Here is a 22,083-nt window from a genome sequence, read left to right on the forward strand (position 1 = left end):
TGCTCCCGCGTAATACGGTCAGCGGGTATCCACTGTAATTATTCAAACGCATGTAAAATGGCTGCTCGAAATAATAAAAAAAGAGTTCCATACAAAGTTTTGGCTAATATAAGCACATTGGACCTCGAATTTTATGAAAGAAAGCCGAAAAGAAAGTATTCTTCAAAAACCCTTGGCATTTTTGAAGCTGAACGATTGGTAACCTGCCGTAGGTTCCCTGAGGTAAGCTATACAGGTTATTGAATCCTCACTAAAAATTGTCCATAATTTAACCATAACTGATTAAATTATTATTATTATAAATTATTATTATTACAATTGTTGAGTAGCCAATCAGAATGTAGGATTTGTAATAGACAATAGTCGGGTGTATACTAAATGATATTAATAATTTGTATAATGGTGAATTCTTTACTCTAGCTATGCTAATGTTTATATTACATCTTTCTTTATGAAATTATATCTCTTTTGAAATGATTATTAAACAAATACAAAGTTTAGTATAAAATGTGAACTAGCTTTATGAATATGAAAATATGATGAAGAGTCATATAATTTAATTATGCGTGATTTTTGTTTTGTCGCGTAATATTTTAAATCATTCCATAGGTTTTCTGAGGTGGTGCAATTGATGATGCTTTTTGCGAAATAATTTAATCTATTGCTGCTTTCCACGGTTAGTAAAAAGCAAAAAAAGCAATGCAATCACGCGGTACACTACAGCCATGAAAATCATCATTCCTAAACAAAAAGCATAATTGTCATCCAAGGAATAATGGTCAGAGAACGCAATTGCATCTCGTACTGGTCGAACAACGTCTGGATATCGTAAAGCTTCTTTCTCGAACATGGCCTCAACAAACCATCGGATGTAAGATAGGTTATAACCAAGTGGTCCAAAGAATTTCAATTCATCAAGTTTACACAATGTCGGAGAGGAACCTATATTTCCATAAAGCGAGCGAAGAATTAAGGCCGTGTTAAGCCGGTTTTCCACCAGGCGAAATTTTTCGATGGAACGAAATTTTTCGCTTGATTCTCTTTTGAATTGCGACCAGTGAAAGGAATCCGCTACGGTCGAATTATCAAAATTAAAATAATATCTATTAGATGAAAAATTTCGTTTCGTCGAAAAAATTTCAAATGAAGTGTGAATAGCAAAGGTTTTGTAATTACCAAATTTAGACCTCTCAAAAGCAGAAATGCGTGCATTGTAAGTTGCAAAAATTTCATTGCGTCCAGTTGACCTGAGATAATGCATGACCTGAGGCGGCTCGACAAAGAGTTATCATGCGCCTGCAATTATTTGTTCCCGTTTTTTAAACAAAAACATGACGGGCGAAAATTTTAAATTATAATTTACCGTTAGGTTAAAAATAATAGAAATACTCCTAGCATTAAAGTCAGATGAGACGAAGGAAACAATAATTCAGTCGAGGATCTGCCTTTTGACTGGTTGACTTTTATAATCAGGTCATCTGGGTATTCATTTATTCGCCTCATTAATGCCGGATTGATATCTTACTCACCTGACACCATGGCCATGACCAAAACAACAACTACTGAGGCCATTTGAGAACTCTTGGGATTAAATATCGTTGAAATGGCATAACCAATACCAGAACAGCATAACTGAGCACAGAAAACTCCGGCATAATGGGCTGAGAAGTAGGCTAGGGTATAATATAAAGAACGTTTTAGATTTTCACGCAAATTGTTTATCACGGGACTGGTTTATCGGTTCCGGGAAAGCAAGTAGCGTATTGGAGAGGAAGTAATAAAACTGTGTATGATATATTTCAACTGTAACTTCTATCTAACGTAGCAATAAAAAATGAGCCAGCAATGAATAATCGAGTTTCCTCGTTTTAACTATGCATGCATGTATTCTGTGCGGATGCCTCGCGCAGCTATAAAAAATTCAAAAAAAGGCCGGAAATTAAGCCATAGATTTTTCTTTCATAGAATTTTCGCTCCCAATGTTTTATGAAACAGAACCTCATCCAGTGGTGTAGCTGAACCGCTTTATTGGGGGGGGGTGGTTATTTCATTTATTCGGGTTTACATAATGAATGGACATAGCTTTCTAACGAAATCAGTCAGGCAAAAGAAAAGTACTTGAATATGTATGCACCCCATGAATTAAGCTTGTAGCTACGGCCCTGATCTCCTCGGGATGTTATATCTCCTCGGGATGGTCTATTGATCAAAACCACATGCGTATTAAAAACAGCCATGGAAATGTTTGACTAGTACTAGTAATGTAGCATCAGGGCCGTTGCTAGAAGCTTAATTGGGGGGAGGGGGGGTGCATATTCATATATTCGTCTTATGCCCGAATGATTTCTTTTGTATGCTATTGTTCCTATCGTATGTGAACATGAATACATGAATATACACCCCCCCCCAATTAAGCGGTCTAGCTACGGCCATATCAGTAGCATTTCTCCAAAGTACCCTCTAGGTCTTGCCCAGAAGCTATAGTATACCTAGTACCTACATCTTGGTGAAGTGAGAGTGTAAAGTAAACTGAGATACACCAGCGGCATCAATGCCAAGATTGGAAGTTGGGCAAAATTTACTGCTAAAAAATAACTAACGCGGTTAACTCCTGCGGCACTTTCCCTGAAAGATTGAAAACAAAGATGTTAGTCTTTTTCAACACTGGAATCTACTTAGACGAACTATTGTGCTGTGGTATTAATAAAACATTAAAAAAATCAATGTTAAATAATGATATAGTGTGATATTTATTTCAAGTAAGCAGGACGGAAAAAGTTGGCCAGAAAACTGCAACATTTGGAGTTTTTATAGTTGTTAAGGTGGTTCTAAATCTATAACGATAATGTTGGGACGTAATTTGTCGAAAGGGTCTATTAGCTGATACAGCGATTTGCAAGCCACCGTTATCCCTGAAGTTTTTATCACGTTTGCTTCCGTTTCAAACGTTTGATTTAAGTTGAATGTTAAACTATGAACCAATCAGGCAATCACGTTATACTGTGATATTTGGACAGTGGGGCGGGACCTGCCAAAACCGTCGAAGCATCACAGTGTAACGTGATTGGTTTATAGTTTAACATTCAACGTTTCCGGTAAAACCCAAACATTTGAAACGTAAACAAACGTGGTATAAACTTCACGGTTAACGGTGCCTTGCAAATAGCTGTATGTATATGAAAAAAGAATAAAACATTGATTGGGGATCAAAATGATGTTGTTCATTCTTTCATCGGTGAAAACGAAAGTGTGAAATTTAATAAAAATTCCAGATAACAATTGTCTGAAGCCCAAAGCACATCAAAATATATTATATAAAATAACCTCCAAAACGTAGTTCTGTGATTTCCAAAACATCTCAACGATGATAACATGGATGTCAGACCTATGGCCATTCCACTCATACGGGTAAGGGCTGTAAATTTTCTCAACGACACCTGTCAGTCGAAAATAAATTAATATAAAATCGGAATTGCTCTAACTCTTGAATAATTCTACATCACAGGTAAAATGATATGTCCGCCGTTTTGATTTTCGAGGGTATGCATACAGCCGGTTTTCCACTGGGCGGAATGTTTCGATAAAATGAAATTTTTTGCTTTTTTTTTAATTGCATGTGAGAATTCGACTGTAGAGGATTCCTTTCACTGCTCACAGTTGGAAACAAAATCGAGCAAAATATTTCGTTCCATCGAAAAATTGCGCCGAGTGGAAAACCGTCTTTAGATCGCGGCAACAGGCATAGCCTACCTCCAGGTACAATGCTCCAAGAACACCACCAGCGAAGAACACGAGAAAAACGTCAATGAATAATGTTTTTACCAACCGCAACTGGAGCAAAAACTCTCGTCGAGTAAACGTTACGAATTGACAGAACGGGTTGGGCAACGCACGTGTCACTGGAAAACGATAATTATTTGAAATATGTTATTTATCACTATGTTAACACTGAGAGAAATTAATTGGAATTTTTTTCTTAAAATCCATACTATGAAAATATTCTGCATGTCGCTACACTAATACCGTGTCAATACTATATCCATAGTATAGAAAGTGAATTAGTTTGGCATTTTGGCGGTTTTTAGTGCGCAAAACCTAATCGTAAACAACAGGCCAAAAAGAGATGCAATTTTTCCGTATTTTTCTTCTAAAGAGAGTACAAAAAATGCTAAACATGCATAGACAACCTCTCAACGTTTGTGCAATCCATACATAATCTATGCTTTAGTAAAATTATTTCGCACATACCCTCGTCTCCACAACAGGACAATGTAGCCCTTCGGTCTTTAGAAGCAGTTCCTTCATCAAAATTTTTATTCCAGGCTTCAAATAGATCAATGTCCTTTTCATTTACTGAACCTCCGATTACATCCATGTAAAAGTCGGCGGGGTTGACATTAGCTGGAGTTTTGAAGCCGAGAGACGAGAAATAGTCAGCAGCACCAGGCACAGTTCCTTGATAGACCGTCTTACCTCCTTTACCGAGAAGCAAGATGTTGTGAAACATTTCTAGATGAATGAAATTTTGTTATAAATTTTAGACATCATTTAAAACATGTAGCATGTGCACGCTTTTACCAGACGCGACCTAAAACTACTGCACGAACAATCAAACACTCAAATCAAACAATCACGATACGAATATTGACGAATTACACTCACCGAATATTTCGAAACGAGGCTGATGAATCACGCACAAGACTGTTAATTTTCCATGCTCAGCAACAGCCCTCAAAGACTTCAACACAGATAAACTTGAAGTGCTATCCAGGCCACTGCACGAGGAAGTAATATCATTTGTTATAACCAGTGGCGTTGCCGGCATCGATTAGTAGGGTGGACATACTCATATTCATGTTCACAGACGGTGTAAAAACAATCAATTTGAAAAAAATGAATAATGTAAAACACGAACACAGTATATGAATATGTCCACCCGACTTACCATGCTTGCTACGCTACTGGATATAACAAATAATATTATAATAGCTCTAACTTATTTTAAGACTTGTATAATCACCCTACAATAACTAAATATTCGTGTGTTTGCCTTAATGTCAAGCTGACTGATAATACTGGCTTTTTAGCAACTGCATATAGCAACCTAACAATCCATGACATAAAAAAATGTTTAATTCCGAACCTTGTAGGCTCATCAAGGAACAACAATGTTGGATCTGCAATCAATTCCATTCCAATGTTTACTCTTTTGCGTTGTCCACCAGAAATACCTCGCGCTTCCTACAAGTTTAGGTATGATCATATACGTGATCGACGTTTCATGCTGGCTTAGTTATGTGGGTTAACAGAGCCGTTGGGTGATGGATGATTCATCCATCACACAACGGCCTTGTTAATCCACATATTGATTTCATTTTCGATATCATTAAGTTAATCTTAATTCTGATATAATTAAGAAGAAGAAAATCCTCATATCCAAGCCAGATACAAGGAGTATAAAAAGGTTTGGTCGACACTTTGGAAATGTCTTTTAGGCGTACGCACATGTATTGTTAAGAATTGAGTATTTGGGACACATCCGGTACAATAGGTTTGTGGAACACTGATTTCTGGTGACCTAAATCTTAGCTTCCAGTAGTGACGAACTGGAATACGTAAAATAAACAACAGTTCTTATTGGCCATTCACTTCAAATCATGCATGCATGAGCCTAGTTTCTGCAAAGAGGCTGAATATTCGTGTGAAAACCTTGATAACATGAATAATGTCACTTACCTCGTCGCCAATAAGGGAATCTGCGACTTGCAAAATTTCTAAAATATGGAGTGTCTAAATAACAGAACAAATTTACCATCTTTAGTAAGCTTATTCAGAGGTTTTCTGCGCTAGACGTATACGGCGACGTCCCTGGAATTTTCAAATATTTTAATTTTTCGTTAACCAAGTACCCAGGGTACAAGTTTGATTTTATGTCTGTTTATATAATCGTGAATAAAATAGCGTCAAAAATTTTTTTGCGTGTCCTAGCGCTCAATCGCCCAAGGCCTCTTATTTTCCAAAATGGGCAGTTCTAATTGGAAAATGGGTATTTCTAAAACCTGAACTTCGCAAACGTTCTCGAGCGAAATGTTGGATTCCGAAACGTGACTTAATTTATTCAAAATGCTCAGCGAAAATGCAAATTTTCAGATGCATGAAACTGATGCGCCATTTTCGCGCATTCTCCAGCAGGGCCTGTTCCGGTTACCCTCGGCTTATAACGTATATTGAAGCTGCAAGAAATCGCCAGTTCTGATATTTTATCGGGATGCCCCAGGCATGTATATATCATCACCGTAAACACACCAACATTACCTGATGTATCTTTTTATCGATAGTGTTAGAATCGGTTCCTTCAGGTAAACGTAACTTAGCTTGATAAAACAAAACTTCACGGACTGTCAAATTCCTGTGCATCGTGTCCTCCTATAGAAAGTAAGAGAGTGAAAAACTAAGCTTGCTTGCGCGGAGAAACATCTGATCAGCCAGATGATGACGATGACGATGACGATGACGATGACGATGATGATGATGACGATGACGATGACGATGACGATGACGATGACGATGACGATGACGATGACGATGACGATGACGATGACGATGACGATGACGATGACGATGACGATGACGATGACGATGACGATGACGATGACGATGACGATGACGATGACGATGACGATGACGATGACGATGACGATGATGATGACGATGACGATGACGATGACGATGATAATGATAATTATTAAAAGAAAAAGGGTACATACCTGAGGAACAAATCCGGTGATTGTTCGGAGTTTTTTTACTCCTTTTACCAATTTGTTGTTAAACATTATTTGCCCCCTGGCATTCTGAAATAAAAAAATATACAATAAATTTAATCACTTGTTCCTGAGCGGTTCCGAGGGGCATGGACTCGTTTTGAAAAGCTGAATGCAGGGCCGTAGCAAGACCGCTCAATTTGGGGGGGGGGGTGGTGTATATTGATATACTCATGTTTATCTACCGCAGGAACAATAGCGTACAAAAGAAATCAGTCGGGCATAAGATGAATTTATGAATATACACACCCCAATTAAGCTTCTAGCTATGGTTCTAGCTGGATCTTTGTATAGGAACTATTGGCTATCACAAAAACGGTTTTTCGTTATGACTGATAGGATCGGCGGATAAGTATAAACGTTTTAAAACAAGGCTTTCGCACGGCAACATAGTTTATTTTTGGTCATGTTTAAGCGATGTACAGTATATGTGCAAGATATGATCTTAGGTAAATATATACTATATAATGACAACATACAACAGCGACCTGCAAGATAGATGGGAACTGTTGGGCTACTTTGAAAACCGTGATAAGAAGTAACGTTTAGATTTTGGTAAACTGGAGTTAGTACTTGCAGTGGTGGAGGCCACGGTTAACAGACAAAAAGCTCGGCCTATAACAAATACACACGTGATGTCTTCTACAAATTGATGACCCAAGTTCGCTATATAAGTTTTGTAGTACAAATTACCCCGTAGTATGCCTTGCCACTGAGCGTGTTGAGGAATGTTGTTTTTCCAGCCCCGGAAGGTCCCATGACAGCCGTTACTTCACCGGAATTTATATGACCTGTAACTCCACTTAACACAACTTTACCATTATCCTTTGCCTACAAAATATATCTCACTACATTAGAAATTAGCTACATCTTTTAAAAGCAATCGAAATTCGTCACAAGGATTTTGGTTGGAGTAGTTCAAGTTTAAGCCGAAATTACAATGGCGCAGCTATGCAGTCTGACAATTTAGCCCTGCAATGCTAATACAGTATCTTCTCGCTAACTCGAACTCCGAAGGGGAAAGAAAAATTGTTCGAGTAACCGGGGCCGGGTTCGAGTTAACCGGAGTTGGTGTCAGATTACGTTTATTTTAAGTAATACAATAAGGTATAAAATCCTATCGAATCAATCTTAAAGAGATATCATACCTACCAATATGAATGGTCACCGAGAGTGGACGACGTTTTAAAATTAAAAAGTTCGAAAGAATACAAAAGGAACTAAAAAAGCTAGATCAATAACGGCCTTGGCACTCCAAAAAATCTTATGAAATTTAAAATCAATTATACATTCATACACCGATTAACTTGTTGTTATTCGATAATTTCCAGTTGTCAAAATGCTATCTTCTCACATTTTAAAGTTTGCTGATCTATGATTCGAAATCAAAGTTCGAGTTAACCGGATATATGCGACAAGGGGAAAAAATTGTTCGAATTAGCAAGGAGTTTGAGTTAAGCGGAGTAAATTACTATAAAAAACACTGTCAAATTCAAGGGGAATTGGATTTAGTTTGAGTTAGCGAGGAGTTCGAGTTAAGCGAGTTCGAGTTAGCGGGGGACTACTGTATTTTGTATGCTAATAATCACAGTTCGGCATTGACTGTGAAAAGAATGAATTTCTAAGGAAATGAATAAAGATATTAACCTAAAATTTGCATGGCGGGATAAAATCGTCAGGCTGTCTGCGCTACTGTAAAATGACGTTTTTAAGAAAACAGCTCAAAAACAGCGAGTAGCTAATTTAACCTGGAACTAATGGACTTCAGTAACCTTGAACATTGGACAAAAATATGCAAAACCGTATCAAACCAAAACGTGTTGTGCTATTCTTTCCTGAACAGCCAGGTATATTTGACGAATGATTTTAAAACAACGGAATACGTTAATTTACATTCAGTTTACCATGACTAAAAAAGTCTATAAATATTTGTTTTACATGCTCTTAGGCCTATTTGATGATTTTTGTATGGTTATACGTTCAAATGTGTCCAAAATCTTTTTTATTAACTTTAAAAGTAAATAATATAATTTATCACATTTCGTGATGTTTTGAACGTAAAAAACCCCAGTGAAACATTTCTTCCTTTTACTTAATTAAATGGAAATGAAAGTATTCTCTTCCTCTGAGTTATATCCTTCGAGTGGTATTAGAGTTCAGTGTGATACGTACGATACCCCTTTTCCGGAAGAGATTGCACAACTTACCGTTTTCAAAGTCAAACCGAGATTCTCGAAGCTGATGTCGATTGTATACGACTTTGGCTTAATATCCTCATCAGTATCATCCATATCTCCAAGGTTTCCAAGTTTGATAGTACTATGAGCTATCGCTTCGTTGACATGAAAGCTTCTCGTTGAAGAGCGTTCCCTTCCTTTACGAGGGACGAAGTATAATCCCCAGTAAAATTTCACCGTTTGCTTATTGCGATAAAGTAGAACGAGACAAATGAATATGATTAAGACGATGAGGTTCAGTAAAGGAGCAATGAAGTTGGCGATTGGAGCTGAACTTCCTCTATCGCAATCCGTAAGCCACTACAAAAACAGAATGAATATCAAGTTGAGAGTCAAAAAACCAAACAAAAGCTCATTCAAATTTTCATCGTATTATCGGTGAACATGAAGGGGAGCGATTAGGTCACAGGCACAGCAGGCGCATGAATAAAAAAAGTAAATGTACGTTAACGTTATTTACAGGCTAGGTGGTCTGTGTAGGTCATTACTGCTAGAAATTCCTACTTCACATTCATTCAGAGCTTACTGCTTGAATTAAACCTGAATCGTTCAAAATGGACATGCTTACCGGACATGGATCAGCTTGAACACTTCCTGGACGGCAATAGTGACCGGAGCTACACTCAATCTTAACATCAGTTGTTGGACAGTAATAGCCACCAGGACAAGGCTCAGGTTTTGATGTTCCACCACACGCGCAATTCTCATCCTTAATACTATTGCATTTTTTCCCTCCCGTTATATTCATTATAAGAGGTGGGTCGTTCTTGCCACAGCAAACACCGAGACCGTTGCATTTCATTTTTTCCTGTCGATTTAAAAGTAGGCAAATGTGCTAAGATAAACATTAATATTCAGATTATCCACTGATGACGCCAGTATCATCTGTAAACACGTGCCACGTTCAGATGAACAATAGCATTAATATTTTCGTTCCACGTAGTTAGTTGTTAGTTCAAGTTAACACGATTACACGAACACATTAGGTTTTATTGAATGTATTTTGATAAATATATATATTTTCAATAAGCTCCACCCCACCGTGATTAGTTTACTAGATAAATATATATGTACAATAACCCCCAGGCCACCCAACCGTGATTAGTTTACTACATGGTACATATGTTATTTACCGGCTGCAGGGTCCGGAAGAGGGAAAACCGGACCGAAGTCATAAAAAGGTTGGAGGCGAAGCCGTTTTTTAAAGAGGGCGAAAAATTTTGGTAAAAGCAGAAGTGGAGTGAAAACTTTAAATGAATTTTTAACTGAAAATTACTGACCACACGCAGTCTTTCTTGTTTCTCAAATGATTGGAATATTTACGGCTTAACTTATTAAATCACCAGTTTGTAGGAAAACTATGGAATTTTTTATTTGCATATTACTATATGAATACATTATACATGTGGTGTCCCCACAAAGTGATGATTTAAGCAAGAATATTAGGAATGCAATACTTACGGTTTCATTATACCTCTTTTTGGGGATGCAATAGGCGCCGGATGGACATGGAATAATGCACAGAAGATCATGAGGGCAAAAGAACCCTATAAAATTATTACAGACTTCAAAACTGATTTCTTGTTGTTTCAAAACAGCATAAGGTCGCATGCATGAGAATATTACGAACTTTCTGCGAAATTTATCATATTTATCTGGACATGCTAGGAATATTCTTCCTGACATTGTTTCGACATATGTTTCTAAAGTTGACAAACTTTAGTAAACTGCAAACAATGGACACTTTGATCAACAGTAAGCAACAACGAGGAAAAAATCTAAATCTGCAAATCATTTTACTTCCGGTAAGAAAATTCTCCCAACAATGTTTCAATGGGAGCAAAAATAGGGAAGCATTTGAGGAAACATTATTAGCGAAATAGATTTAAAAATATTTTATCGACAGCGTTTCTATTCATGGATGCATGAAGTCGAGAGTTTGAAACAATGACGAATAAAGGTTATTATATATGTATCGCAAGCGTTATACTTCCGGTGAAATGAAGCTTAGTTTAATAGATTTGACTATGATATATTTAATATATTTTACTTTAATATATTTGAAACAATAAATCAACTAACTGCGCACTCATTGCATTTTCCAACATCGTCTTACATTAAACAAAGTTAAATTATCATAAAAAACTGCGTGCAAAAGCAATAGCGTTTCCAGGCCACATCTCTTGGATTGTCTACGGTAATACGTACCACGTGGACAAGGTTGGGGTTTTCCGGTTGTCGAATTCAGGAAGAATCCACCTGCGCATGCCTGAGTTTTCCAAGAATGGACGCACGCAGTCCTTGGGTCAAATAAATGGCCACCTAAAAGACCCCTGCTGGAGCTTGTAGAGGATGTAGGGCGGTCCTCACAAGGAAGGATTGTTTCATTGTCGCCCGCAAACGGACAGCAATCTGCACTAAATCGCTTTGGGCAGCATCCACCTGGAGGTGCTCTTGCGTTCTCTATGTAATAAAATTGTTAGAAACTTAATTGGAATACGATTACAGCAGATTTCCTCAGTAGTTAGTGAAATGACAAGTTAGATGACAAGATTTTTGCTCCAGATTATTAGGCTATTGTTTCCCATACGCTACACTTGACACGGCACCGTCGGCACGGCCAAAATTGGTACCTGTGCTCTATTTTATTGGTGTTGAGGCTATCAAGGCCGAGCGCAAATGATATGGGCACGGGTATTCATTTCAGCCGTGCCGTGTCAACGTTTTTCACTACACTCGATTTATCGGTACCCCACAGTTAAAATTGTATCCCGTACACAATTTGAAAATTGTTCAGGCTACCAAAACAAAGGCCAAGCGCAGATGAAATGGGCACGGTAACCCATTTTAGCCATGCCGTGCTAATAATCGAGTGTAGTGTAAACGGGGCTATAAACGGGGCTTTAGAAGCCCATGTTTAAACCGATTTCAGCCTCTATATTAGCCAAACTACGTATTTCCTTGCCTCTAAATAATCCTCGTGTTAAAGGGGCCAGTTGATAAAAGCTAGGTTACCGCTAACCCTTTGCCTTATTGGTTAAATTTTAATCCAGTGTTTTGGTTTAAGCGCTTTTGAACCGCTGTTCGTTTTGAAACCTTTACAAAATATGGCTTTTGTTGGTCCAGAAAATACTTTTAGAAAAATATATTCATCTTTGTAAAGAAGCGATTTGAAAAATTAATGTAAAGATTTGATTTAACCAAGTGTTAAGCTAACCGCAGCTTTTGAACAACCAGCCCCTGGATGGCACGGAATAAAATAATTAAGTATTAACCAACCCATCGAGTCAGAAGATTTCAGTTCTCGCGCATTATAACAATTAAGTGTATTTTAATAATTTCAACGGAAGTGTACAGGGAAAACAATACGATTAGTGCGCTTGATAATAATTGTGACAAGTTTTCGGGCTTTTTCGTACTTTACTATTTTCTTTCTATATCAACTACGGACTTTTCTGTTTACTAAATGACAAAACAAAGGTAAAATAAAATTGACATAATGCCGAACATTATCAATAATTCAATGTATACGCACATGCAATCGCTGAAAGTAATTTGAAATATATAAAGTATAGTGCCGTATGCAAGTTCCTCACAGTGATAACTTGCTCCGCATTCTACTATGAATATATTATATTGTATAGTTCTTGCATGCGTGGTGCAAGGTCTGGTGACGTACTGCACAGCCCACATCACTATACGTACACGTTGTTATCTATCACTATGCGAAACACAATGTCAATCAAAATATAAGAACTTGAGTAAATCAGCCTCAAAGAGATTTACTGGATCGTATAACCGGATAACCGGATAGCCGGATAACCGGATAACCGGATAAATATCAATTTTCGATATCGTAATAAAGATTTTAGTCATGGTAAATTAGATTAAGAACAACAGGAAGTTCAATTTCTATAACTAGAATATCTATTTACATGTCTTTCAGTGTTTGTAGAAGTCTTCACTGCATTTAACAACGACAATGCGGCTTTTCTCAAACTCGGCAGCTTAAACGACATCACGAAAGGACGAAAAGTAACATAAACGAACTTTGCAGTCTAGTCGCACGCCGCAGTTTGTTTGCATGCATGTAATATGAAGAAAGTATCACACAAACAAGTGCATATAAGACGACCGGTATGCATAATTGAGGTGAAATATTCAGTGTTATGTTCTCGCCCTTCGTGAAGTACGCCTAACTAAACATAACAGACCTTTCTATTACATCTACTCGACAATTTTCTATTTGTCGGGTCTTTATTTCTGTCTTTCCTTTTTTAACACACCTTCCGCCCACACTGGATTGACACGTGCGCTCTCTCTCTCTCTCTTTGTGTTGTATATTTGCGTTGTAAAGTATTGTGTATTTTATTCTGTCTTAAGATGGCTTTGAAATACAGTCGAAAATTCAGTGTTTCTACCTGTGTCTTGTTTCATTCATATTTTGTTTGCCAGGATGTCCTGTTTATTCGCATCGCAGTTACTTGACTTACTTGAAATAACATTATTTTCACTAACACACCGTTTAGTATGACAACTTGTTTTTAAGAAGTTAAGAACTTTTTTTAACCCACCCTGGAATGCAGTTGCAAATTTGCCAACGGCAATATAAGCCAAGAATGCATGACTGTCTAGACTGCGTTTCAGGAATGGCGTTTATAAAGTTAACGTTTAAAGTGAAAGTATATTGTATGCAATACATAGATACACTCATTGAATGAATAAGAATGGTTATCCGCATTTAGGACATGTTTGAGTTGACTTTATGTATGCCAAGATACAAATTACGATTTGGTTTGAGTTCCCAGCGCGTATTAACAAGTGGTTACGACATACACCAGACAACGGCATTTACCGTTCATACTTACTGTATATGTGGAATAAACACACAATACGACCGTAATTATAGTAGATATACCAAGATACGCTATAACTATACCTATCGTATATACTTTATTGCTATAAAGTGAGGGTTCAACATGTTTTAAAATAGAGATTTACAAGTATTTCATAACGAAATCGAAACGAGCTGATGAGACTAGTTTTATATATAAAAAAATATTGCGGGAGACCTCTATAATAACAGATACCTACTGCCGCACAACGATTCCTGTCTGCTCCATTGTATCGATAGGATGACAAACAGAGTAACAAAACAGGATTTTCCTTTCATATTGTTACTCCTTGTCCGCGTTGCTAGTATTTGCTGATGCAAGGAATCTTTCCTATAAGTAATGAATGACATGTGGACTTAGTCATGAATAGTTTGAATGTCAAAACAAATACGCTCATGATTCAAACAAGCTGGTCACCATTAAATCGAAAACTTCCGGTCAAAAAATTCGTGCTGAACACAGCAAAGTTCCTTGGAATAATATCACATTTCTGAGACTAAAATTGTTGTATGCTGGTCAACTTTTATACCTGATTACCATTTTTTAGTATACTGTTTGTTATTACATCCATAATTAAATAGAGCCTTAATCAAACTTAAAGTCGACGGGTCAATTTGTTCTACATATAGCGACGTCGCTTCTAAGTCAACAAAATCATTATGAATCAAATTCTTCCGTCTAGCTCTCATTCACCTCACAGCGGATTTACACTAGGAAATTTCAAGTAAATGCTAAAAAGCGTGACGAATTCCAGGAATTAAAAGCGATGCTTCAGTGAAACTGATCCTGTTTATAGCTAACTGTTTGATATTACAATTTTTTTACAATCACTATTCTGTCGATATGTGGGCGATGACGAGACAAAACATGACATTGCATTTAATATTTTTAATGCTTCCTAAAATTTCAGGTTCGTACATGTCATACAATATTGCAAAGGTCATACAAACAGATCAACATACTGAATTGCGATTTTGAGAAAATTTGCGAGGAACAAACTGAGAAAAATATGGAAATTCTTTAACAAGTCAATTTGCCTGTATGATAACTTTGAATTTTTCTTTTGGGCGTTCTTGCTGTGATTTGCATGTTTTCTTTATGGCCAATCCATACATATCTAGATAATTTAGGGGCCCGTATGAGGACTGATTTTTTTGGACGTGGCGCCCAGAACTAATTGCCTTCATTGCCATTATGCATGCCATGCTAATTAAGATTCTCTCCAATAGTATAACGCTGGGGAGGAAGGGTAAGTTGAAAGTCAAAATAAATCGGAAAATATCACAAAAACCTCATCCAATAATTGTTTATAAACGAATTTAATTACTGGGAATCGGATTTCAAAATAAATTCTTTTGGCAGTTAAAATAGTCGTTATTTATTGAGATTATAAGTTATTTCATCCGAAATAGTACTGAGTAATCTTTATATTGATGAATCTTAAGTCGCGCAATGGAAGTAAACTTATCAAAAATAAAGTGAGTAACAGGAGAGCGTGGAAACATTTAGGACTGAGAAAATCTACAACATATTGTTAGTCTATATCTTACCTTTGACAAATTTTATAACAGCGTAACACCGACATGCATGTCTCTACTTTTATTTTACATTTACGGAATTATTAATAAAACCCTTTACTAGAAATACATGCCTGCAGCAAGCCCTCGCTATTTCAAACCAAGTACACAATTTCTTGACCTAACCTGAACTAAACGTATATTATGAAATGACGCAAAACTCAAATCAGTCTATATTATATTTTATTGAGTATATTATGGCTATGGTATAGTATAACATTTATAAACGTAGTTAATTTATAATATAACATTTATAGTACGCGCGCGCTGATTGGTCAAAGAGCGTGTTTCTATAACGTATAGTGACACGGGAATTTTCCCGCCGAACTTGAGAAGCCAAGCGATGTAATGAGAATTTGTAATTAAATCGAATTACAATATTTGTACCAAATCTTTTTATTGAGTTAGATTATAGCGAATTAAAAAACATTTTTCCTGTGTTTCTATACAGTAATAGAAACACCTGTGGAAGTTTGGGAGAACTCGAAATAAAGTAGTAAAACTCGCCCAATGGGCTTGTTTTCCCACTGGCTATTTCTTGTTCTCCCAAGCTTCCACGCGTATTTCTATAACTGTATAGAAACACGGAAAAAGTTTTCTATATCTTAAAAAGAAAATATAGAACATCAACAGTAGCGTAGCCAGCCTGACGATTTGTCCCGCGCTATGCCAATATTTTGGTGTTCATTGATTGTGAAAAAATTACATTTCTAGGGAAATGAACAATTATAAAAACTCGAAATTTGATAGCGGGAGAAAATCGTCATGTTGGCTACGCCACTGGATATCAACACTACATCCCTTAGGGTAATTAAGTCTATATATGGGAGAAGGAGGGAGTGAATAAAATATATAAACTTATTATTGTGCGTGAATCATCCCGTGGAGATTGTCATACGCTTTCTTTAGAGAAATACAGCTTACAGAAGACCTTAAGATTGGCGCTAGCGTTAAGAGATTCATTCATATATTAGGAATTCACCCGTGGAAAGAAAACAAGGTCGACTCCGGCAACAGCTAAAAAAATAATGGCAATCAAATATCACTTTGCGAAATTGACAAACCCCATCGCGTTGGGGGAACCTAAAATGCGATGTAAATAAAACTAGGGCCTTTACGAGCCAGATCTGACGTGGACATTTGCCGAAGCCCGCCCGCAACGAACTGATATGTGAATTGTCTAGGCCTGTTGCTGGGATTTTATGTGCGATTTTCTTCCTTATAGATAGATGTGAACGAGTAATTAGTTGCTAATGCCCTGATGTGTGCAATTTCCTATTCGAACATCCATAACTAATTCACTCGTTTATATCTTTCAAAAGAAGAAAATCGCGCATGAAATCGCGGCAAAATTGCAAGTGTAAACGGGCCTTACGGTGCCTAAGATGAGTCTAATATCAGTAATATACTATATTCTTTCCCATACGGTGCCCATCATAAAAAATATTCCTTCTCGGGAACATATACATAGGCATTTCAAGTTGCCCACAAATTTTCAGTGATTAAAGATCGATAAAATTGATGATGTTTTGGACGTGGAAACTTGACAGTTCGATTGCGGGCTAGATAGAAAGCAAATTTTAATGATTCCCCATTCTTAGAGATGACTCCATATATCGAATACCTAAATTACCCATAAGTCGCGCATGCTTGGCACCCATGTTACATGGGCTGCATTTCTGGTGATGCTTTCATGGAGTTTGTGTTTTGTGGTTTTTTTTGCTGCAATTTATCTGTATATTTATTTCATAAAGTTGCAATGAGTTGTACGATGATGGAAGCAAGTGTAAGCTATAGCTTCTACAATTAACATGGTGTTGATAAAACCTAAATAAATCTTCACGACCATGCACTTGAAGCAAATATATGCGAAACAAACTAACTTCTTATACGATTATCTCGCAATTCGTCGGGGAACATTTCTTTGAATTCAATAATGACAATGTTTGCAATTACAAGCAACAGCAAAGGTAAAATTCCCCTAACATGATTGAAATCATTCCTACTTTGAATCAGGAGAACAATTAAGTGAATAGAAAGTATAGGTGCAACGCCGTCAGCTGCTTTAACTTAAATAAAAAAAGCTTACTAAGTACACGCTCACAATTTAAAGTGCCTATATCACGTGTGGGATCTTTACGGATTAGAATAGAGCTTGAAAAAATAGTTTATAAGTTCTACAACCCTTTTTGATTTAATTAAATAGTTTCGGAAATATTTACATCTAAACATGACGATTTGCCTAAATTTCCGTCGTGCTCGAGGACCTGGGACTCAGGAATGGAGTTCTTGTCAAACATAATATAATCAATTGTAATTTTACTTCGATCTTCCAATAACGTAAAATATTTTGAGAAAAACTCGCCCAGTTGCTACAGCCATACACAACGCACCGTTCCCGCATTTTGTTCTTGAAAAGTGCAAACTATATCGCCAGTGAAACTCTTCATTTTTACATTATAAAAGACGGCGTGTTTGCAAATCATTCCTGAGTCCCAGTCCCCCCAACCGACGTATTTTCGAAACTATTTGATTACATCAAAAAGGGTTGTAGAACTTACAAACTAATTTTTCAAGTCCTATTCAAATCTGTAAAGATCCCACAAGTGATATAGGCCGTTCTGATATAGGCAATTCAAACCGAGCCAATACTATTAAAACCTCACACACAGTTTTATAATTTTTTTACTTCTTTACTCACCCTGATGAAACATCGAAGAACGCTCGTAAATAGATAATTAGTTTGAGAATGACTTTGGAATAAAGTCGAAATATCGCCAGAATTGTGTGCCCTCTGTGTTAAATAACCCAAAACCTCAGTTTGAATAAAAATATTGCACCAAATTCAATATTAATTCTTAAACTATTAGATGAAATGCCCCCAAGAAAGCGTAGCGAACTTGAGCAGACAACAATCTCACAACGACGCGACTCCATTTAACCGCGAAAGACGGGACCGAGGACGATGTTTTAGCGCGAAAAACAAATCATTAAGCAAAAACAAACGGGGACGTGAACAAAATGTCATTTAGGAAATTTCGTGAAATTATAGCCTACTCTTATGCTGATGAAATTATCTCAAGCGATGAATGTGTGTTATTGTACGATTATTTTCACTTCAAAAATCCAGATTTCACCCACAAGACGCCCCCAAGTTCGATTTCAACGATCTGTTGGAGGCTGAAAGCAAGGCTAATTTTCGAGTGGAAAAAAATATTTTCATTCATCAGCTAATGCTCTACAGATTCCTTCCTCGTTCAAGATGTACCAGCGAAGTGTTGCTGATGATATGGAGGGCTTGCGTATGTTGATGAAGCGATTCGCCTATCCTTGCAGGTACGGCGATGTGATAACCCTATTCAGAAGATCTGTTTCCGAAATATATGCATGATTACAAATCATGTGTTAAACTACATCTACGAAACTCATAACCACCGCATAACTGAATGGAACAACAGCCTTCTGAGAAGTTTACGCAACATCCATTCATCAAAAAGGTGCCCAATAACAAAACTGTTTTGGGTACAATGATGAAACAGTCCGTCCGATCTGCAGGCCTAGACAAAACCAGAGGCTGGTTTTTAAAGGACACAGGAAAGCACATTCCCCGAAATTTCAGTCTGTTGTTGTCCCAAACGGAATGATTGCAAAGCTTATATGGACCTGTAGGTTAAAATGAAAACCCTTTAGAGGCTATATACGTTCCAGATATACTTAAGGACACGCACGGAAAGGAGATGTTGAAGAGTGGGGTATAATAAACGTACTGCAATTTTAAAGTTATTTTAAGGCATTCTTAAAGAGGGTAATTTAAAAATGAATTGGACTGTATTTTAATGTTGCTAGGAGAGGAATTTACACTAAATTACAGGAAAAGACAGCATGCTGGTAATGTTGGCTGAGTCAGGACTGCTGCAGACCTTAGAAACAGAACGCAGAAGCTTTTTCGACAAGAGGCGATCCAAATTTTTTTTTGGGATCCAGCATATCCCTCAAGGGTGTACCTACAGGCATCATTTCGAGAAGGAAATCTGACCAACCAAATGCAAATGTTAAGAGTATAGTTTAACAAACTTGTATTTATTACGTTGGAATTGCAAACATTAATTTAAATGGGTTAATAGTTCTGTATTTCCAATTTTTTTTAACATTGTCATTGTCCATATTGTCCAGAAAATAAAATAGAGGAGCTTTTATATTCTAAATTTAACAGTTAAAAAAGCTATAAATAATAACACAACTTACGGAAGTGTACATGCATGCCTTCATGTGTCCTATTTGTTAGCAAATTTTTCTAAGAGAGCTATCAAGGCCTGACTCTGCATTTGTTGTTATTGGAACATTTGTCGCATGGTTTGTGCATGCTGTTGTTCTTGAAGTTGCTGTTGTCTCTTCTGTTCTTGATTGTGTTGCTGCATTTGGCTTTGGTTTTGCAATAACAATTGTATGCTCCCTTTCATTTTTCTCCTTTCTTTTAGTAGTCTCTCTTACAGTTTCCATGGTTTGAAGTCTTATTTAATTAGCTGTGGTTCTGTCATTTTCTGCTTTCTTTTTATTGGATGTAATAGGAGGGTTAAGCATCCATTTTCTTTATCACAAATTTCCTCTAATAGCGAGTCAATCTCATCTTCATCTGGGCTGATTCCACTTGACTGACCTTCTTCTCTGACTTTTGCTAAGTATAAAATAAAATAAGCCGGCCCCGTATTCCCGCTAACTTAGGCAAAGTATATAAACTATTTTGACTCTAAAAAGCAAACTTGTGTCACATTTTTGTGATAATCTACAGAAGATGACAACCCTATTTTACGCAGGTATATACATTTGCTTTCACTGAAGGCTACTTTCCTCTTACGCGTTTTCTTTACCGGGGAAAAATTTACATATTTCCAAATTTTTATTAATTTTATTAAAATTTGCGGGAAAATAAGTTAATTTCATTGTTCAATCTCTCTTTTTCAAATATGACATTTATAAGGATTTAGACTTTGGATTTGGATTCAATGTCAAAATCAAACGAATTGGTTTGGTAACAATTGCACGACTTATTTCTTTTTATTACTTATTAATTATATGTCTTCTGTTATCAACAAGGGACTAAAATGTATGGAACTTCAATATCATTTTTTTCATGACAATTTCAGTGGCAAATAGTAAAATTTGAAATTAGTGAAATTTATAATGATTTAACTTCGAAATTCTTTTTGTTTTCTGTATGTTGATTGGCCATAGCTGTATTGGCTACAGCATTTGCCCTTCATTAAGGGAGAGACAATACTGAATAAAGTAAACGCTTATGAATACTTAATATGTAATGCGCTTCAATAATTTCAATAACAGCGATGACAAAATGTCAATTTGGAGTAATGGAAGTTAAATAAAAAAACGATTTAATTTATGCCATTTTTTAACGCTCAAAATTAATGTGAAAGTCAAATAACAATAGCATGTAGGAAGAATTATTAGTGCGATACGAATAGCAATAAGAAAACCCATATATTATTTAAAAGTAATAATGTATTTTTAATTTAACTCTCGTTCGTGCCATTGTAAATTTAGGCAGAAATGTGAAAGTTCAACACACATGGGAATGCATGTCAGGATAAAAAGACGTTCACTGGATCGATTTTTATCATAGCATCCATATTATGGCTGCGGAAGAAGACGTAAAATACACGGCAGAGAATGCTCCGTTCTTCGTTACCATCAAAAAGTGCATTGGTTTCAATTGATGCCACGATGCCTAGCGAGAGAAAATATTCAAGAATGATTAAATGAACTGTTTGTCTGGGTCTTGCAAAAACTTTGTCATTGAATGGTAATCATAATAAAAATGTAAACTTCAGTTAATTGAAAATACACTATTATTTAAAATTTATTAATCAATGGTTTTTCCTTATTGTTATTCGTATCGCACTAATGATTCTTCCCTACATGCTATTATTACTTGACTCTCACATTTGAACGTTAAAAGTTGGCGTGAATTAAATCGTTGTTTTATTGAGCTCCCATGACGCCCAATTGACATTTTATTGATGTTATTGAAGTTAGAATCGCACTATTAAGTATATGCAATAAGCGTAATTCAGTATTGTTTTCCCTTAATGAAGGGCAAATGCTATATTAAAGTGATTTTTAATTTCCATGGGCAAGAGTGCTGCTAGTGTGTAATGCCGAAATCGCACTCCCCTGAGACCATGATATTGCAGTTTTTGCCATATAGATTGTAAAATTTATCATGGATATTGAAATTTTTGGAAATTTGAATATTTATCAATTTTAAAAACAAATATTGTAGTTTGCTGGTTATATATACCATATAACCATATATATTTATATATATATATATATATATATATATATATATATATATATATATATATATATATATATATATATATATATATATATCATATATATATATCATATATATATATATATATATATATATATATATGTATATATATATATATATATATATATATATATATATATATATATATATATATATATATATATATATATGTATATATATATGAAGGAAGCTAAGAAA

General features: G+C 36.1%; 1 protein-coding gene across 1 annotated transcript; it reads right to left on the bottom strand.

The window, feature by feature from the left end:
- Positions 1 to 565: 565 nt before the first annotated feature.
- LOC114541325 (ABC transporter G family member 24-like) lies at positions 566 to 14,224 on the bottom strand. The gene is made up of 17 exons (XM_028561263.1): positions 14,153 to 14,224; positions 11,267 to 11,521; positions 10,520 to 10,605; positions 9,627 to 9,866; positions 9,029 to 9,358; positions 7,515 to 7,652; positions 6,768 to 6,851; positions 6,316 to 6,426; positions 5,737 to 5,790; positions 5,144 to 5,241; positions 4,663 to 4,775; positions 4,249 to 4,509; positions 3,751 to 3,899; positions 3,325 to 3,437; positions 2,501 to 2,625; positions 1,530 to 1,673; positions 566 to 942 (listed from the first exon to the last, which is right to left on the bottom strand). The coding sequence occupies exons 4-17, from the start codon at positions 9,858 to 9,860 to the stop codon at positions 659 to 661; spliced, it is 2,238 nt and encodes a 745-aa protein (XP_028417064.1). The 5' UTR covers positions 9,861 to 9,866; positions 10,520 to 10,605; positions 11,267 to 11,521; positions 14,153 to 14,224; the 3' UTR covers positions 566 to 658.
- Between the last annotated feature and the right edge of the window lie 7,859 nt (positions 14,225 to 22,083).

The sequence above is a fragment of the Dendronephthya gigantea genome, unplaced genomic scaffold (assembly GCF_004324835.1).
Source record: "Dendronephthya gigantea isolate DGI-Jeju-01 unplaced genomic scaffold, DenGig_1.0 000003F, whole genome shotgun sequence".
Lineage (NCBI taxonomy): Eukaryota > Metazoa > Cnidaria > Anthozoa > Malacalcyonacea > Nephtheidae > Dendronephthya > Dendronephthya gigantea.